The sequence below is a fragment of the Dreissena polymorpha genome, chromosome 1 (genome assembly GCF_020536995.1).
Source record: "Dreissena polymorpha isolate Duluth1 chromosome 1, UMN_Dpol_1.0, whole genome shotgun sequence".
Lineage (NCBI taxonomy): Eukaryota > Metazoa > Mollusca > Bivalvia > Myida > Dreissenidae > Dreissena > Dreissena polymorpha.
Window position 1 is genome coordinate 138,883,340 of NC_068355.1, and position 19,218 is coordinate 138,902,557.

Here is a 19,218-nt window from a genome sequence, read left to right on the forward strand (position 1 = left end):
AGTTGAGCTGACATACAGTCATTTCAGGTTTACGTAGCTAATTTGGTTGCAAAATTAGCCCATGGACAGGTCTGCGCTTAAAAAAAAAATGTAATCATACAACGCAGTTGGAGTGAAATACAGTGTACATGCAGACGGCACAAAAAACGCATGCATGAATCAAAATTACACATTCAGACATTGCTGTGACGTTGTCTATTATGCTGGATGGACCTTTATTTAAAATTGTTAATACAATTGTATTGGATCGTTAGCCGCCCATTAAAATGTGTTGTGTGTTGTGTTAATAATTGACATAACGTGCAAAGCGTGAATGAGGAAATACGTTGGCTCGCATCCCAGCTTATATCGATTATTAAGAACGTAAAATAGTTTCTTACTGTTTATACAAGCGAGCTGGGCGCAGCTACTTAAAACTTGTTCAGTGCGGTCTTTACAACGTACATGAAATAATGGTGTGTCATGCTTTTATGTTAAGAAAGCCGGTGAGACATGCGACTTGCCTTTTGATATTTACGCTTTGACTTTTGCAAAATCATTTTTTGAGGAAATGCTTTTTACTTATTGCATAATAAATGACGCTCGATTCAAATGTCTGTACTGCCAATAATACATTTCAATATGGTGTATTGGATAGTTTGTTCGAATTCCCCTGTGATAATGTATTATTGATGAAACATTATGGAATGACTTCGAAATTATATTGTGTTAAATGCGAATTGCTTTTTCGAATTGCATTTTCAGACGTGTGACTTGCAATTTGCAAATCATGAGCATTGTGTTATGCTTTCGGTGTTTATTTGGTGTTCGTGTAATGTGTATGAATACGAAGTCCATGTAATTACTGAAATCCCTGTAATAACTGACTCCCTGTAATTACTAAATCCCTGTAATAAAACTGACTTTAATAACTTTGCATACTTGCTTGTCCTGTGAACCGTTTTTCCCACCGGCAAGCTTGTGTTGACAGAAATAAACTCGTACAAAATAAGCTGTTTTTCGACCCCGTTGAATACAACCAAATAACTCAGTAAAACTACACTATTAAGTTTTTATCTTGACTTCATTCAAAATATTTCGCGCAATAAACAGTGTTTTGCTTAAGTTACTTTGCAGACGAAACGTGAAAATTGCTTGAAATAGTGGGATAAGCATATAATTTAGTAATCTTTGTAGAATAAGCCATGTTTGCTTTGTCCGACACGAAGATGAGAAGAGGCTAACCAAGTTTTTATCTGCAACACAGGATAGTCAGCCATATGGCCAACATTTGTATTCTTTATAAAATTGTTGTTCGATTTCAGCCTATGCTTAAAATTTGTCGCCTACGATGTATCGACAACCTTCAAAATTTCGTCAGTCGATGACAAACTCTAAGAACCTTAAGGTATGCACTGGTATCTCCCTCGGGGAACTGTCCCGAATCGGTCGCATGAAAATCTGCGGTTGAGTTACGACCATATAGAACCATTAACCGCTAGCTGGCGACTAGTAGGCGCTAAGTTTGCAACTATTCGATTGGTAGGCGACCGGTTGGCGATCTGATAATTGTTATTTGGAATAGTTCTATTAGTGCATGATTATTTAAATAACGTTTGTATATACATTTATAAAATTATGTAAATTGAAGAAAGCAGAAAATGCGACCATGGTAATCTGTTTTTGGAACATTTAGACCACAGTTTGTGGATAACGAAACCAAAATGTGCATACAGCAGGCAATGTTTTCGCTTCGCTACCATCGCATTTCTTTGAGTATTCGTCTCCTTGAATGTCATCATTATTTAAAGTTAAAAACTGTTTGTTATTGCTAAGTTAAGCTTAAAAAACGCGTATCGAAAACAAATATGTTTAAGTGCTATTTTTGAAAACATATATTGTAAACTACGTGTATAATTTAACGTTTCAAAACACCAAATAAAATTAAATGTACACGCTTAAAAGGCCGAGTATTTAACGCATGCGCATTTTTATCTCATGCGTCTCAAGTTTGAGTCCCTGCAGGCAAATGTTTTAATTCAACTGTATACATAATATTTGGTTTAGAATCTTTAAAATACTGAACTTTCTGCAGCAAATGCATTAATGATATTTTCAAAACACGAAACATTTTAGCAAGTCTCTTAAACCCTAGAAAGCTATTGCAAATAAACAATTTTCAATATAGTAAGATAACATTCCTCATTTAGTGATCGCAACGCCATTTCTTACACGTGGCTGTTTAAAACCAGGTTTTCAATGAGGCGGCGTATCACGGTCTGGTAGAGAATGACTGATATCACATGAGTTCACTGATCTCAGTGGGTGTACCCAATCATCCTTTTATCTTTTTTTTTCAATTTGTAATTTAAAATTATTCGTTATATAAAAGGTTGTTTGTTTCCACTTACTTTTCGTGGCGATTCTTATAATGTGTTTGATATTCATTGTCGAGTTTTCTGTCAGTTTTTGCTCGTTCGATTGTAATTAAATATATTCACACATATAAGAAAAATGTGTCACAAATATATTTGCATGATGTCTGTCACTAAAAATTATTGTTAACGTGGTATATATCTTAAGAATGTTAATAAACAGGTAAAGAAAAAAGCTTTCACTCCTACCCTACCATATTTGTTAGGGAGATGTAACGATTTTCATACGGCTATGAGTTTATTAAGCAGACTAGACTATTTTATTACGGCTGTTTTGATTAGCTTTTTGACTGGTGTTCGGAATGCGCGGGATCATCATCATCATCTCATCATCATCATCATCATCATCATCATCATCATCATCATCATCATCATCATCGTTTTCTTCTTCTTCTTCTTCTTCTTCTTCTTCTTCTTCTTCTTCATCATCATCATCATCATAATTACCACCACCACCATCATCATCATAATTATCACCATCATCATTATCATCATCATCATCGTCATAATCATCATCATCATCATCATCATCATCATCATCATCATCATCATCATCATCATCATCATCATCATCATCACCACCACCACCACCCAAAACCACCATTATCATCATCATCATCATCATCATCATCATCATCATCATCATCATCATCATAATCATCATAATCATAATCATAACCATCATTATCATCAGCAGCAGCAGCAGCAACAACAACAACAACATGCACATTATCATAATGGTAAGCATATTTATATTATAAATCAGCTGCTTCATCATAATCTTCATTTGAGCCTCGTTCTGGGAAAACTAGGCTGACTGCATCTGCGTTAAATGGCGTTCCATATTATCATGTTCAATCCTCACGGGCTAATAATGGCGACACTTTCCTCTTGTATGCTATTTTTCCTTAAAAAGAAAATCCAGTTTAGGTGGAAAGTGTTGTGATAAGACTGCACAGGCTAATCTGTGACGACACTATACGCACATGCATTAAACCCAGTTTTCCCGGAACGAGGCTCATATGTATGAAAATGCATTCACAGATATCCTCCGTCTTAAGCATTGATAAACAATCTTTGAAAATTGACGTGCATTATGACTTAAACTAGTGACCTTGACCTCGGATCCAATGGGCATGATGTTTCACGGAACTCTTGATCTCAATGGTCATTCCTTCTGCCAAGAAGTTTAAAAAAAACGATCAGGGCAGACAGAGGCTAGAATGCTCAGAACTGAAATACAATTCTTGGTTGTCTTGAATTGAGAACTGTTCGTTTACCCTTGTAACTTTGTTTTTGGAAGACCATGATTGTGGATACTTTCCAGTTATTGGACATACTATTTATGCTGCACATACGGTTTACTTATTAAGTGTTTTGACTTTTAACCTTGACCTTGATCTCGAGATAGTCACCCGCAAGCTAAAAGAAGCCATGCAAGACATAGGTATGCTCCGTAAAAGTGCTCAATATAGATTGTGTCTTCAGATTTCACCGTTTAGCCGTATAACATCGAGGTTATTCCGAGAGACCTGTGTACTTCGAGCGCCCATGCAGTTTAAACATGCTTGGCACTTCTGCCATTACTTTAAAATAAAAAAATCCTGGCCAAAGTGATAGTCAGGGCCAGCTTTTTCCGCCATTCAGCGCTATATGCCGATACAACGCTGCAGCTAATATCAAGATCATGTTTTCAAAGGATTTCAAAGGATGACAGAAGAACATTGTTTCAAACTGTGGGTGTGACCCTTTTTAGAACACTTAACAAGAGTTGCCTTGGAACATAAGGCTTGAAGAGCAAATGAGTTCAAAACCAATCGACCGGGAGGTCACAGGGTTGACCTTCACAATGGGAGAGTTCTTAAGATCTTCACCCAAATTCACCAATAACCAATTTAAATCAAGTTTAATCCTTCGCGTTTTTGCACCCGCTGCTATCCAAATTTATCAGTATTTGTTACAGACACAGCAAGATGTTCAAGATCACATAAACAATCGTGTGCAGAACCCCATTGCATTAAATATGTATGTTTGCTTTACTCTGTGTTTTCTTTTTATGAACTTCGTGTCTCTGCAGTGCAAAGAAAATGGGTTTTCCAATTAGTTAATGACTAGTTATTTCAAGCAGGCGCGTGTTCTGCGCGCTTTAGGCCAGCATTTTTTTATGATCTGTTTTACGGGAGCGACCGACCCTATTTTTCGGAAAATACAAATAAAAATAAAAGTCACTTTCGTTTTTTTTTATTTACATTTCACCCGCCGACCTAGTATTTTATCCAAAATTAGAAAAAAAATTGCGCAGATTGCCGAAAGTGTTGTTCAAAATTTGTTTATAATACGGGTTGTTTCGTTGTGCCAATTCGACTTGTAAAGCGTCAGCGATTTTCATTGGCTATAGCTGTTATCGTCATGTGGCTCATTTTTTCTGATGATTACAAATTATCATGATATAAAGCAAGTCTGTTGTATATTAAATAGTATGTTTTAGTGTGCATATTCCACCCATGGATGAAATTAGTTGATATTTAAAGCTATTAAACAATTTAAAAGTTTTCAATTCTTTTTATTTAAGTCAAATGCATGCTATACTTGTTATAAACATACATATGATAAACACTCAACAAAACTTTAACGATCACTATAATACACTACACACCTGGCGTGGTTAATGGTCTATATTGAAGCAACATAGTATAATACATGCGAAAGGTGCTTTTACATGTAATTATTTATAAAAATATGTTAACTATTATTATAAAAAGCTTCTACAACAGTGTAAAAATATGTATAAAACACTTAAAGTTTAATGCAAGTAAACATAAGGTTAAATTGGCTTAATTTTAAATTTTCAAAAATAAAAAAAATAATCGGTTTAGACAGTTTTTTTTTGGTAGACTGCTCACTTTTCATGATTTTATTTTTATTTTTATTTATCCTCCCCCCCACGACTCAATTTTTTTGAAAAAATCCCGTAAAACAAAAAAATGCTGGCCTTATGCATTTTTCCTGGCAAAGACCAGTTTATCCTGACTATGTAATTTTCATTACCGTACTTGTTTGGAATGACGGCCGTATGGGTTGAGCTGGGGAAGAGAGAGAAAGGGTGGGGGAGGGGCTTTCATTTAATGTGCATCACCATTTCAAAATATGAGGCCTCTTTCTTGTTTAGGCACAACACTTTTAAAATAGATCTCTGACACCTGTTTTTCGTGTTTTATTTGTCAACACCCTATGTGTTTTATTTGCTATTGACAATTTTTAAGAGTTGCATATCGTAACACTTGATGTTTATATCAAATATATTGAATACATAATATACCTCATTTAATATGCTGAATGGATAATTGGGTGTAAGTATTTACGTAGAAACAACATAGTTAAGTCACTTCATGTAAACAAAATTGACCGCCCGACGAATTTTTTACAAAAGAGTTCACCGTGCCCTTTAAGGCCCTCCAAAATCGCCTTTTTTTTGTAGTTTGGCTAAATCCATACCGGAGGTGATGATATTGAGGATATAGTTGCATCTGTTAACACGCAGCTGATCCATAACGTTTTTATAGTGTATACATTCATATATGTAGTCAGGATCACATTTCCAACATAGCTTTTTAAGCCGCAAGCCATAAAATGTAAGGCGCAACATCGTAATTTGCATGGTGGCATTTTTTTGCCATATCGATTTGAAGGGTGACAACACGAAAACACGCAAGGATAATATCTACATTTACGCGCCGATACGACAAATAAATGTACGTGTCGTTTGCGAATTTCAAGGCCACAATAACGCAAGAACGACAAATTTAAAGCGCCGGGACGAGAAGTTTGTACCCGCCCGACCGATAACACGATGCATAAATACATAGATACATACATTGTGTCCATATTTTGCGATTAAACGCCTTTGATTTGTCACGCTTTAACGACAACCAAGCATTGATACAGTTTCTTGTACACAGTCATTTTCTTTGGGTGATATTTACTGTATTCATAAAGATCAAGATGTCTAACACTTTATTCATTTAGCATAATTGGAGAAAACTCACATATGAGCCACGCTGTGAGAAAACTCGTATAGGCGTGAAGGGTCGCCCCAGTTTCCCTCATTAAACATCGACAGGACATAAAGCGCGTAAACATGCTAACTCAGTTATTAATGACAAGAGATCAATTGCCTATACAGGACAGGACATACATAAAAACATTACATACAAACATGATACAAACTGAGGTCGACGACTTGCTGTTGGTTATGGCGAAACAAAGGGAAAAAACGCTGTAGCAATAAGCAATCAAATAAGTGGTAATACCGATGGTCATGGCGAATTATCATAAAGAACAGCTAAAGCAATTTAAAGGAGATTGTTTTGCAAAATACTTAGAGAAATAAGGATAAATTGTTCTTGATAAATCTTGCTTTAACACACTCAACCAACGATAAAATGTATTGCTATATAAAATTTATTTAAAGTCACATCACTAAAGAACGCGTGGTAATGCTGACGTTCACGCATGAAACGAACTAAAGCGCGCGTGATAATTTTCAGGTGATTTCATGAAAACAACTTAAGAAGTTTTCACAGGTTTTAAACTGTACTTAACTTCGCTGTAGCTCTGTCGGTACCGACATCTGTCGCCTTTGGTCAAATACAATCGACGATTCAATGAAATCACTGTAACTTGGTCAATTGCGGAATAACGATTCATCAATGCCAACCATAAAATCAACTTGTTGTAATACACATCGTAAAAAACAAATGATTTCGGCTTCAGGTGTAACTTATAATAAAGGGACGGGCTATTTAGTCACATTTTAGTCAAGAAATACATTTAAAAAGAATAGTGTATGTGAAAAAAGAATCGTTTTTGTATTTTGACAATTGATATAACAACATTATGCAATAGAATTGAAACATGCGTTAAACTTGTTTTTCGTTTGTTTTTCTCTTGTTAATCGAGCAAAATATGTGTTAAAAAGTTTAATTTTAGTTTTAAAAATATATGCAGTTCGTGTCAATTTTACAAACAACTTTTTATACTTTCAGACCATCCGAAAATAAAGCCTTCAACATATTCATCGCACACGTGTCCGTCTAAAACACACATTCTATATGCTTTAACATACAATATATGACACCAATTGATAGTATTTGGGCTAACATGCATCAGTTAAACTGACATACAGTCAGTTCAGATTAAATAATCTTTTTTGGTTATGAAAGTGTACTTTAAAAATGGATGCATTAGTGGGAAAATGTAACCATATAACGCAGAGATCGTAAAAAGACAGTGTACATGTAGACAGCAAAACAACCGTTCGCGCGTCTTCTTATTATCTGTTACATGTCTGGTAAGGGTTGTTTATTTAAACGTAAAATATTTTTATGACTCTTAATAACTGCTCACTTGTCGGATCCAGAACTAGGTCAGTGCGGCTCTTACAGCGAAAATGAAAAAACCTTAACAGTTCGCAAGCGAGCAACTTAAAATGGATATGATTTAATGTATAAAAAACGATGCGCCATGCGACTTGCTTATTGCAAAATTGCGCATGTTTATTGCGAATATCTTGTTTGGGAGAAAAGCTTTTTGCATAATTACCGGTTTATCTCTTTATCAAATTAGCTTGTGATGTTGATTTATGAGTGAAACATTGTGGAATTACTTCTGAATAGGTTTTTCGATTTGCATTTTGCTAATTGCATTTTGTGATTCTAGTATGCGAATTTCTTCTTGCGAATTGAATTTTGAGACTTGTTACATGTCGTTTGAAATTTACGTATTCTTTTTTGCGCATCGTGTTATGCTTTAAGCGTATATTTAGTATTTGTAAGTTTTCAATTCTGAAGTCCTTGTCTTTTCTGAAGTTCCTGTCATTCCTGAAGTCCTTTTCATTTCTGAAGTCCCTGTCATTTCTAGAATCCATGTCATTTCTAGAGTCTCTGTCATTCCGGAAGTCCCGGTCATTACAGAAGTCCCTGTCATATCGGAAGTCCCGGTCATTACAGTAGTCCCTGTCATTCCGGAAGTCCCGGTCATTACAGTAGTCCCTGTCATTCCGGAAGTCCCGGTCATTGCAGTAGTCCCTGTCATTCCGGAAGTCCCGGTCATTACAGTAGTCCCTGTCATACCGGAAGTCCCGGTCATTACAGTAGTACCTATCATTCCGGAAGTCCCGGTCATTACAGTAGTCCCTGTCATTCCGGAAGTCCCGGTTATTACAATAGTCCCTGTCATTCCTAAGTATCTACAATTACTGAAATATTTATTTTTCTATAATTACTAAAATCCATATTATAACTCAAATCTCACTTATTACTGAAACTATTACCCTATTATTACCGAAATCCCTTTAATTAATGAAATCCATGTAATTAATGAAGACCCCGTTATTACCGAAATCCCTATAATTGCTGACATATGTTGTTACTGAAGTCCCTGCAATAAATGAAATCCCTGTAATTACTGAAGCCCCAATAAATCCTGAGGTCCCTGAAAATAAATACTGATCGTTCCTGAAAACCATGTTATTACTAAACTAAATTTTATACATGGGGTCTCTGTAATTGCTGAAGACTTAATAATTCCTGAAGTTTCTATAACTGCTGAAGTCTATTTAATTACTGAAATCCCCGTAATTACTACAATCCCTATAATCATCGATGTTCCTGTAACTAATTGCATCACTTGAATCCATCCTAGTGGTGAAACCTAAAATAACTTGCTAAACAATATACAAAACGCAATTTTTGAAATAAACAATTCGAATTACAAAAACATAATTAGTCAAAAGGAAGTCGCATACCACAGCGGCTTTCTATATCGATGTTTTTTTAAATTAATTAAAACATTCACATGACTTGTTCTATTTAATTACAAAAAAACTGTAACGACACCTTTAAAACGAAATGTGTTTTGAACGTCTTATGTGCATTGTGAAGTTTAAAAAATGATTTAATACCTGCTAAGGGTATCACGTTGAAACGTTTAAACGATGGCGTTTCGTGTTTTGCTCAAAAACGTTTACAAAAACAGTAAACGTTTAAACGACAGTCAATTTCAAAAGAATCCATTTTAGTTCATTACATTACGATGTTGCAAAACTCATTAAAAGCTGCTGAAAAAGACTCGTATTTGTATCACGTGCGCCAGATGGCCCTTATTCACAGTACCGTAGACATAACAATACACCTGTACGACCTAGATGTCTTGAATATTTAACCCGCATCGGCACGAAGTGCTCGGGAAAAGTTTCCCGCTATTTCTTGCATGAGCATGCCCCTAAACGTCTTGAACATTCAACGCGCGTCGGCATGAAGTGCATGAGGAAAATTTCCCGCCGTTTATTCATCGGCATTCATTTTTAATTTAATGAACAGATACTCGTTTTGATGTACATCTTGTTAAGTAAAACAATTAAAAAAATTAACACCGGTGTACTCTTATTGAAGAAATGTGGGTTAAATATTAATTCATCTTTGTTACAAAATATAACGGCATGTAAGTAGAAAACGCGTAACCCAATGGTTAGACAACGACGAGAACAGTTGGTTTTAATATGACGTCATTGTGCGAATGGGTTATGAACTAAATATAACTTTCAAAAATAATCAATACTTTCAGTTTGGAAATGTGATGGCACTGATGCTTTTAAAACGGACGTATGGATACCGTTTAAACGGTATCGTTTCGTTTATTTCATTTCGTTTAAACGTTTAGAAAAATCTGTAAACGTGATACCCTTAATACCTGCATGTACTTGATTTTCCGAAAGATCGTATTTCCCATTAGTAAGCTTGTATCGACACATATCAGCTGCGGTTTTACGCTGTTGATTACAACAAATTACCGCAGTAAAATGACTCAATTGTGTTGTTTGTCGTGACTTCATTGAAGTAGTTCGTATTATTTACACTGTTCTGCCTAAGTTTCATTTCAGATGAAAGTTGGAATGGTGGGATGAATATAGCAATTGAGTTGCCCGACTTAAACATGAGAAGCGGCTTTCAATCTCTCCCAAAGTTGTAAGCCTCATCACCGGTGTTCTTACCGTCAGTACCGGTGTTCTTATCCTCATAAATGATGTTCTTATCCGCATAAATTGTGTTCTTATCTTTATCAGCGGTGTGTTTATCCTCATCACCGGTGTTCTTATCCTTATAAGCGGTGTTTTTATCCTTATCACCGATGTTCTTACCCTCATAACCCATGTTTTTATTTTCATCACCTTTGTTCTTATCCTTATCATCGGTGTTCTAATACTTATCACAGTTGTTATTATCTTCATCACCGGTGTTCTTATCCTCATAAATGGTGTTCTTATCCCCATAAATGGTGTTCTTATCCTCATAAATGGTGTTTTATCCTCATCCCTGGTGTTCTTATCTTCATCACCGGTGTACTTATCCTCATCACCGGAGTTCTTACACTCATCACTTGTGTACTTACCCTCATCACTGGAGTTCTTCCCTCATCACTTGTGTACTTATCCTCATCACTGGAGTTCTTCCCTCATCACTTGTGTACTTATCCTCATCACTGGAGTTCTTCCCTCATCACCGGTGTACTTATCCTCATCACCGGAGTTCTTACACTCATCACTGGTGTACTTACCCTCATCACTGGAGTTCTTCCCTCATCACTTGTGTACTTATCCTCATCACTGGAGTTCTTCCCTCATCACTTGTGTTTTTACCGTCATCACTGGTATACTTATTCTCATCACCGGTGTTCTTACCCTCATCACTGGTGTACTTACCCTCATCACTGGTATACTTATCCTCATCACCGGTGTTCTTACCCTCATCACTGATGTACTTACCCTCATCACTGGTGTACTTATCCCCATCACTGGTGTACTTACCCTCATCAATGGTATACTTACCCTCATCACTGGTGTACTTACCCTCATCACTGGTGTTCTTACCCTTATCACTGGTGTACTTACCCTTATCACTGGTATAGTTACCCTCATCACTGGTGTACTTATCCTCATCACCGGTGTTCGTACCCTCATCACTGGTGTACTTATCCTCATCACCGGTGTTTTTACCCTCATCACTGGTGTACTTACCCTCATCACAGGTGTTCTTATCCTCATCACCGGTGTACTTATCCTCATCACCGGTGTTCTTATCCTCATCACCGGTGTACTTATCCTCATCACTGGTGTACTTACCCTCATCACTGGTGTACTTATCCTCATCGCTGGTGTACTTACCCTCATCACTGCTGTACTTATCCTCATCACCGGTGTTTTTACCCTCATCGCTGATGTACTTACCCTCCTCACTGGTGTACTTATCCTCATCGCCGGTGTTTTTACCCTCATCACTGGTGTACTTACCCTTATCACAGGTGTTCTTATCCTCATCACCTGTGTTCTTACCCTCATCAGGTGTGTTACTATCCTCATCACGGGTGTTCCTATCCTCATCACTGGTGGTCCTATCCTCATCACTTGTGTTCCTATACTCATCTATGGTGTTCTTATCCGCATCACTTGTTGTCTTTCCTCATCTCTTGTGTTCCTATCCTCATCACTGATGTTCTCATCCTTATCGATGGTGTTTTTATCCTCATCACTGGTGTTCTTATCATCATCACTGGTGTTCATATCCTCATCACTTGTGTTCCTATCCTCAACATCGTTGTTCTTATCCTCATCACTGGTGTTCCTATCCTCATCGCTGGTGTTTTTTTCCTCATCACCGGTGTTCTTATCCTCATCACTGGTGTACTTATCCTCATCACCGGTGTTCTAACCCTCATCAGGGGTGTTCTTATCCTCATCACTAGTGTTCTTATCCTCATCACCGGTGTTCTTATCCTCATAAATGGTGTTCCTATCCTCATCGCTGGTGTACTTACCCTCATCGCTGGTGTACTTACCCTCATCACTGGTGTTCTTACCCTCATCACCGGTGTTTTTATCCTCATCACTGGTGTTCCTATCCTCATCACTGGTGTTGTTATCCTCATCACTGGTGTTCCTTTTATCATCACTGGTGTTCTTATCCTCATCGCTGGTGTTCTTATCCTCATCACTTGTGTTCCTTTCATCATAACTGGTGTTCTTATCCTTATCACTGGTGTTCCTTTCATCATCACTGGTGTTCTTATCGTCATAGCTGGTGTTCTTACCCTCATCACTTGTGTTCCAATCCTCATCACTGGTGTTCTTATACTCATCACTGGTTTTCCTTTCATCGTCACTGGTGTTCTTTTCATCATCACTGGTGTTCCTTTCCTCATCGCTGGTGTTCTTATCCTCATCGCTGGTGTTCCTTTCATCATCACTGGTGTTCTTATCCTCATCACTGGTGTTCCTTTCATCATCACTGGTGTTCTTATCCTCATCACTGGTGTTCTTATCCTCATCACTGGTGTTCCTTTCATCATCACTGGTGTTCCTTTCATTATCACTGGTGTTCCTATCCTCATAACTGTTGTTCTTACCCTCATCACTAGTGTTCCTATCCTCATCACTGGTGTTCTTATCCTCATTACTGGTGTTCCTTTCATCATCACGGGTGTTCCTTTTATCATCAATGGTGTTTCTTTCCTCATCGCTGGTGTTCTCATCCGCATTGCTGGTATTCTTATCCTCATCAATGGTGTTCCTTTCATAATCACTGGTGTTCTTATCCTCATCACTGGTGTTCCTTTCATCATCACTGGTGTTCTTATCATCATCACGGGTGTTTCTTTCGTCATCACTGGTGTTCTTATCCTCATCACTGGTGTTTTTATCCTCATCACTGGTGTTCCTTTCATCATCACTGGTGTTCCTTTCATCATCACTGGTGTTCCTTTCATCATCACTGGTGTTTCTTTCATCATCACTGGTGTTCCTTTCATCACCACTGGTGTTCTTATCCTCATAACTGTTGTTCTTATCCTCATCGCTGGTGTTCTTATCCTCATTGGTGGTGTTCTTATCCTCATCACTGGTGTTATTATCCTCATCGCTGGTGTAATTATCCTTATCACTGTTGTTCTTATCATCATAACTGTTGTTCTTATCTGCATCACTGGTGTTCTTATCCTCATCACTGGTGTTCTTATATTCATCACTGGTGTTCCTTTCATCATCACTGGTGTTCTTATTCTCATCACTAGTGTTCCTTTCATCATCACTGGTGTTCTTATCCTCATCACTGGTGTTCCTGTCATCATCACTGGTGTTCTTATCCTCATCACTTGTGTTCCTTTCATCATCACTGGTGTTCTTATCCTCATCATTGGTGTTCCTTTCATCATCACTGGTGTTCTTATCCTCATCAATGTAGTTCCTTTCATCATCACTGGTGTTATTATCTTCATCACCGGTGTTCCTATCATCATCACTGGTGTTCTTATCCTCATCATTGGTGTTCCTTTCATCATCACTGGGGTTCTTATTCTCATCACTGGTGTTCCTATCCTCATCAACTTTGTTCTTATCTTCATCACTGGTGTTAATATCTTCATCACTGGTGTTCTTATCCTCATCTACGGTTTTCTAATCCTCATTGTTGGTGTTCTTATCCTCATCACCTTTGTTCTTATCCTCATCACTGGTGTTCATATCCTCATCACCTGTGTTATTATCTTCATCACCGTTGTTATTATCCTCATCACCGTTGTTATTACCCTCATCACCAGTGTTATTATCTTCATCACCGGTGTTATTATCCTCATCACCGTTGTTATTACCCTCATCACCGGTGTTATTATCCTCATCACCGGTGTTCTTATCCTCATCAGTGCTGTACTTATCCTCATCACTAGTGTTCCTATCCTCATCACCTGTGTTATTACCCTCATCACCGGTGTTATTATCCTCATCACCGGTGTTATTACCCTCATCACCGGTGTTATTACCCTCATCACCGGTGTTATTACACTCATCGCCGGTGTTCCTATCCTCATCACTTGTGTTCCTATCCTCATCATCGTATACTTAGCCTTAAGTTAAAAACTAGTATTCTCTTTATTTTTATCTTTTCGTTTTCAGCCTATGCTACATATTTGTCGCCGACAAAGTATCGCCAACCGTCAAATCATCGATGACAAACTCTGGTTACCCAAATGAAGAAAATGAAATGGAATCGTACTCGAGGACAAGTTTCTAAGAGGGAACGAAAGTGTGCGATCTAAACAACCAATAAGAACCATGCACTAGTGGCTGGCGACTAGAAGGCGCTCAGTTGGGAACTATTCGATATGTCGGCGGCTGGTTGTGGATGCTCGTTAAAGTCTTTGAGTATTCTTAAAGTTAGTTCCATGAGTGCAGATTCGTTGAAAAGCCTTTGTATATACATTTCTTTGTAACAAAGAGACCTTAGCGTTTTGTGGATCACGAAATCTTTAATTTGATTCAGACAATGCTTTCGTTTCGCTACCACTGCTTTTATTTGAATGAAATTATGATTGAACGTCAACATGATTCGATGCCTATAATTCCTTGTTAATGCTAAGCTTACCATCTTACAATTACGAATTGAAAAACACTATTTTTGAGAGTTATTTTGTGAGCAAAATTAATCAGTTAAATGTACAAGCTTAAGAGAACAAGTTGTTAACACATTTGCATTTTTACCTCCTAAGTCTCGAGTGTATGTCCACGCAAAGGCCAATGCTTTAATTAAACTTGTTGTATTTGGTTTAGAATATTCCTAATCCTGCATCTTTAAAAGAAATGCATTAATTATATATTTCAAAACATGCAACATTTGAGCAAGTCCCTTTAATACTAGAAAGCTATTACAACTATCCCACTGGAAAGCTATTACAACTATCCCGTAAAATAATTTCCATTAAATTATTCATTGCCGTGGGCAAATGCAGTTAGACAACATTCCTCAGTTAGTGATCGCCACTCCATTACCTCCACGTGGCTGTTTACAACTAAGTTTTCATTGACTTGCTATTCACGGTCTGGTAGATAATGACTGATATCGCGTTATTTTACTGTTATCTGTAGGTGTACAAAACCAGCCAACAACCGTTTTAAATGTGTATTTTATTATTAGGCGTTATACAAAAGGTTGTTGTTGTTTTTTCACCTATTTTTCGTGGCGATTCTTAACATGCTTTGGATATTCCTTGCTAAGTTTTCTATCAGTTTTTGCTGCATTCGATGATAATTTATAATATTTACATAATGAGCTTAAACATACAAAGTTAAATATGTTGCAACTATATTTCCAAGATTTCTGTCATAAAACAACCTAGTTAAATTGGGAAAAAAAACGAAAGAATATAAAAAAATGTTCCGAAACAAATAAAAACCTACCCTCACCGTTATGGAGCTGTTTGTTGAAACAAATCTCATATAGGCTTCATACGGCTTTGATTTCAATACAGTACGCACCATTTTTAGCTCATCTATTTTTGGAAAAAAAATTATGAGCTATTGTCATCACCTTGGCGTCGGCGTCGGCGTCGGCGTTGGCGTTGGCGTTGGCGTCGGCGTCCGGTTAAGTTTTGCGTTTAGGTCCACTTTTCTCAGAAAGTATCAATGCTATTGCTTTCAAACTTGGTACACTTACTTACTATCATGAGGGGACTGGGCAGGCAAAGTTAGATAACTCTGGCGTGCATTTTGACACAATTATGTGCCCTTTTTATACTTAAAAAATTGAAAATTTTGGTTAAGTTTTGCGTTTAGTTCCACTTTTCTCAGTAAGTATAAATGCTATTGCATTCAAACTTGGTACACTTACTTACTATCATGAGGGGACTGGGCAGGCAAAGTTAGATAACTCTGGCATGCATTTTGACAGAATTATGTGCCCTTTTTATACTTAGAAAATTGACAATTTTGGTTAAGTTTTGTGTTTAGGTCCATTTTATTCCTTAAGCATCAAAGCTATTGCTTTCATACTTGCAACACTTACTAACTATCATAAGGGGACTGTGCAGGCAAAGTAATGTAACTCTGACTGGCATTTTGACAGAATTATGTGCCCTTTTTATACTTAGAAAATTGAAAATTTGATTAAGTTTTGTGTTTAGGTCCACTTTATTCCTACAGTATCAAAGCTATTGCTTTCATACTTGCAAGATTTATGAACTATCATAAGGGGACGGTGCAGGCAAAGTTATGTAGCTCTGACTGGCATTTGGACGGAATTATGGGCCCTTTATACTTAGAAAATTTAAAATTTGGTTAAGATTTATGTTTTGGTCCACTTTACCCCTAAAGTATCATAGATATTGCTTTCATACTTGGAACACTCACAAACTATCATAAGGGTACAGTAAAAGGACAAGTTGCATAACTCTGGTTGTCATTGTTATGGAATTATGGCCCTTTTTTGACTTAGTAACTTTTAATATATGGTTAAATTTTGTGTTTCGATCCACTCGAAGTATCAAGGCTATTGCTTTCAAACTTCAAATACTTACATGCTATCATGAGGTTACTGTACCTGGCAACTTGAATTTAACTTTGACCTTTGAATGACCTTGACTCTCAAGGTCAAATTATTAAATTTTGCTAAAATTGCCATAACTTCTTTATTTATGATTAGATTTGATTGATACTTTGATGAAACTACTCTTACCTGACATACCACAATAGACTTCACCCAAACCATCCCCCGTGCCCTCCCCCCCTCCCCCCCCCCCCCTATTTTTTTTTTTTTTTTTTTTAAGATCATCTCACAAATGACCACCACACCCTCACACTATACCCCCACCCCCCCCCCCAATTTTTTTTTTTGATTTTTTTTTTTTTTTTTTTTTTTTTTAAGATCATCTCACAAATTATCACCACACCCTCACACTATACCCCCCCCCCCCATTTTTTTTTTAAAACGGTTATGTTTGAAATACCGTCCAACCATCGCACCCAAAACCCCCCCCCCCCCCCGATTTTTTTTTATTTTTTTTTTTTTCGCTTTTTTGGAAGATAATGTAATAAATGTCCACAACCACACACTATACACCCCTCTTCACTCCACTCCTCCCTCCTTTGTGATTGAAAATGAGAGTCCCTTCACCTTTAAAAAGAAAATAGATGAGCGGTCTGCACCCGCAAGGCGGTGCTCTTGTTCTATTTAACCACAGCTGCAAGTTTTGTTTGATTCCCCGACTTGTGAAAGGAATCTTGCATCACCTCACATCTTTGGTATTGAACATTATCATGCGTTTGATGTTTAAAATGAAATAATAAGGATGATGATGATGATGATGATGATGATGATGATGATGATGATGATGATCATGATGATGATGATGATAATGATGATGATGATGATGATGATGATGATGATGATGATGATGATGATGATGATGATGATGATGATGATGATGATGATGATGACGACGACGATGACGATGATGATGATGATGATGATGGTGATGATGATGATGATGATGATGATGATGATGATGATGATGATGATGATGATGATGATGATGATGATTATGGTGATGATTATAATGATGATGATGATGATGATGATGATGATGATGATGATGATGATGATGATGATGATGATGATGTTGATGATGATGATGATGATGATGATATTGACTTCCATGCAATATCTTACAAGCTTTAAGCAGGATTATCATCCTTCTCCTCCTCCTCATCCTAAATACCATCATTTAAACAATCATTAGCATACAAGTATATATACTAATATTAATTATCAGCAGTAGAATCATCATCGTATACAAATTCCTTTTTTCTAAGGCTAAGCCTTTATCATTGGTTAATAATATTTGAAATTTATGTTTATCATGAACCAAATAGTGACCTTGACCTCGGATCTACGGGCCGGATGCTTTTTTATCCGGAACTCTTGATCCCAATGAAAATAGCCTCTGCAACGTTGTTTTGAACAGGCTAGGCAAAGGCTTGACTGCTCAAAACTGAAAAACAATATGTGTTGACCTTTAATTTAGACATTGAAAATGGCCCTAGTGACCTAGTTTTATCGCAGGCCATAATTGTCAATACTTTCCAGTTATGTGATATTCCAAAAAATTCGGCTTACACAGTTTGAAGTATTTTGATCTTTAACTTTGACCTAGATCTGGAGAAAAGCATTTTCGAATGAACATAATCAAGGCAGACCAAAATTTATGCTCCGCAAAAAAAGTTCTTAGGGTTTATTGGTTTCCCTTCAGATTTGATCTTTGAGTCGTCTGACCTTGCCCTCAGACATAGAGACCTGAATTTCGCTAGCTCGCATGGATTCTCACCACGCTTGAAACTTCTGCCATTATTTTAAAATACAAATTTTCAAGCGAACGTTTTTGTCAGTGCCGGCTCTTTCCGCCGAATCGCTCAGCACTGCCATATAAAGCCACCCGGTCATCCATCCTCAAGCCCGCCATGGTGCTTATAAAAACTAGCCTCGTTCTGGGAAAACTGGGCTTAATGCATATGCGCAAAGTGTCGTTCCATATAAGCATACGCAGTCTGCATAGGCTAATCACGAACAACACTTTCGGCTTAAAGTGGATTTTCTCTAACATGAGACTTCCTTAAAACGAAAACTACAGTAAAGGCGAAATGTGTCATTCCTGAGAAGCCTTTGTCGAAGGTACAGGATAATATGCAAAGACACTCTGCACATGCATTTAGCCCTGTTTTCAAAAAACGATGCTCAAATTTCCGTCTAAGATTATTTTTTTAAAGAAAAGTACACTAACATAGTTTTAACATGTGGCTATTAGTATAAACCTTTGAAGCACACTCAACAAGAGAAGCCTTGGTACATAAGACTTGAAGAATAAATGAGTTTGAAACCAATAATTTCGAACAAATAACGTTACATATTCAATCGCGTTGTACTAAGAACTA

General features: G+C 37.1%; 1 protein-coding gene across 1 annotated transcript in view; it reads right to left on the reverse strand.

The window, feature by feature from the left end:
• LOC127854910 (uncharacterized protein DDB_G0290685-like) overlaps positions 1–18,749 on the reverse strand; it is a 34,102-nt gene extending 15,353 nt beyond the window's left edge. The window contains exons 1-5 of the mRNA XM_052390044.1: positions 18,679–18,749; positions 13,953–14,338; positions 12,180–13,907; positions 11,037–11,892; positions 8,194–8,536 (exon numbers count right to left, since the gene is read on the reverse strand). Of these exons, the coding sequence (XP_052246004.1) occupies positions 8,194–8,536; positions 11,037–11,892; positions 12,180–13,907; positions 13,953–14,338; positions 18,679–18,749 (3,384 nt within the window). The remainder of the gene's footprint in view (positions 1–8,193; positions 8,537–11,036; positions 11,893–12,179; positions 13,908–13,952; positions 14,339–18,678) is intronic.
• Positions 18,750–19,218: the final 469 nt, after the last annotated feature.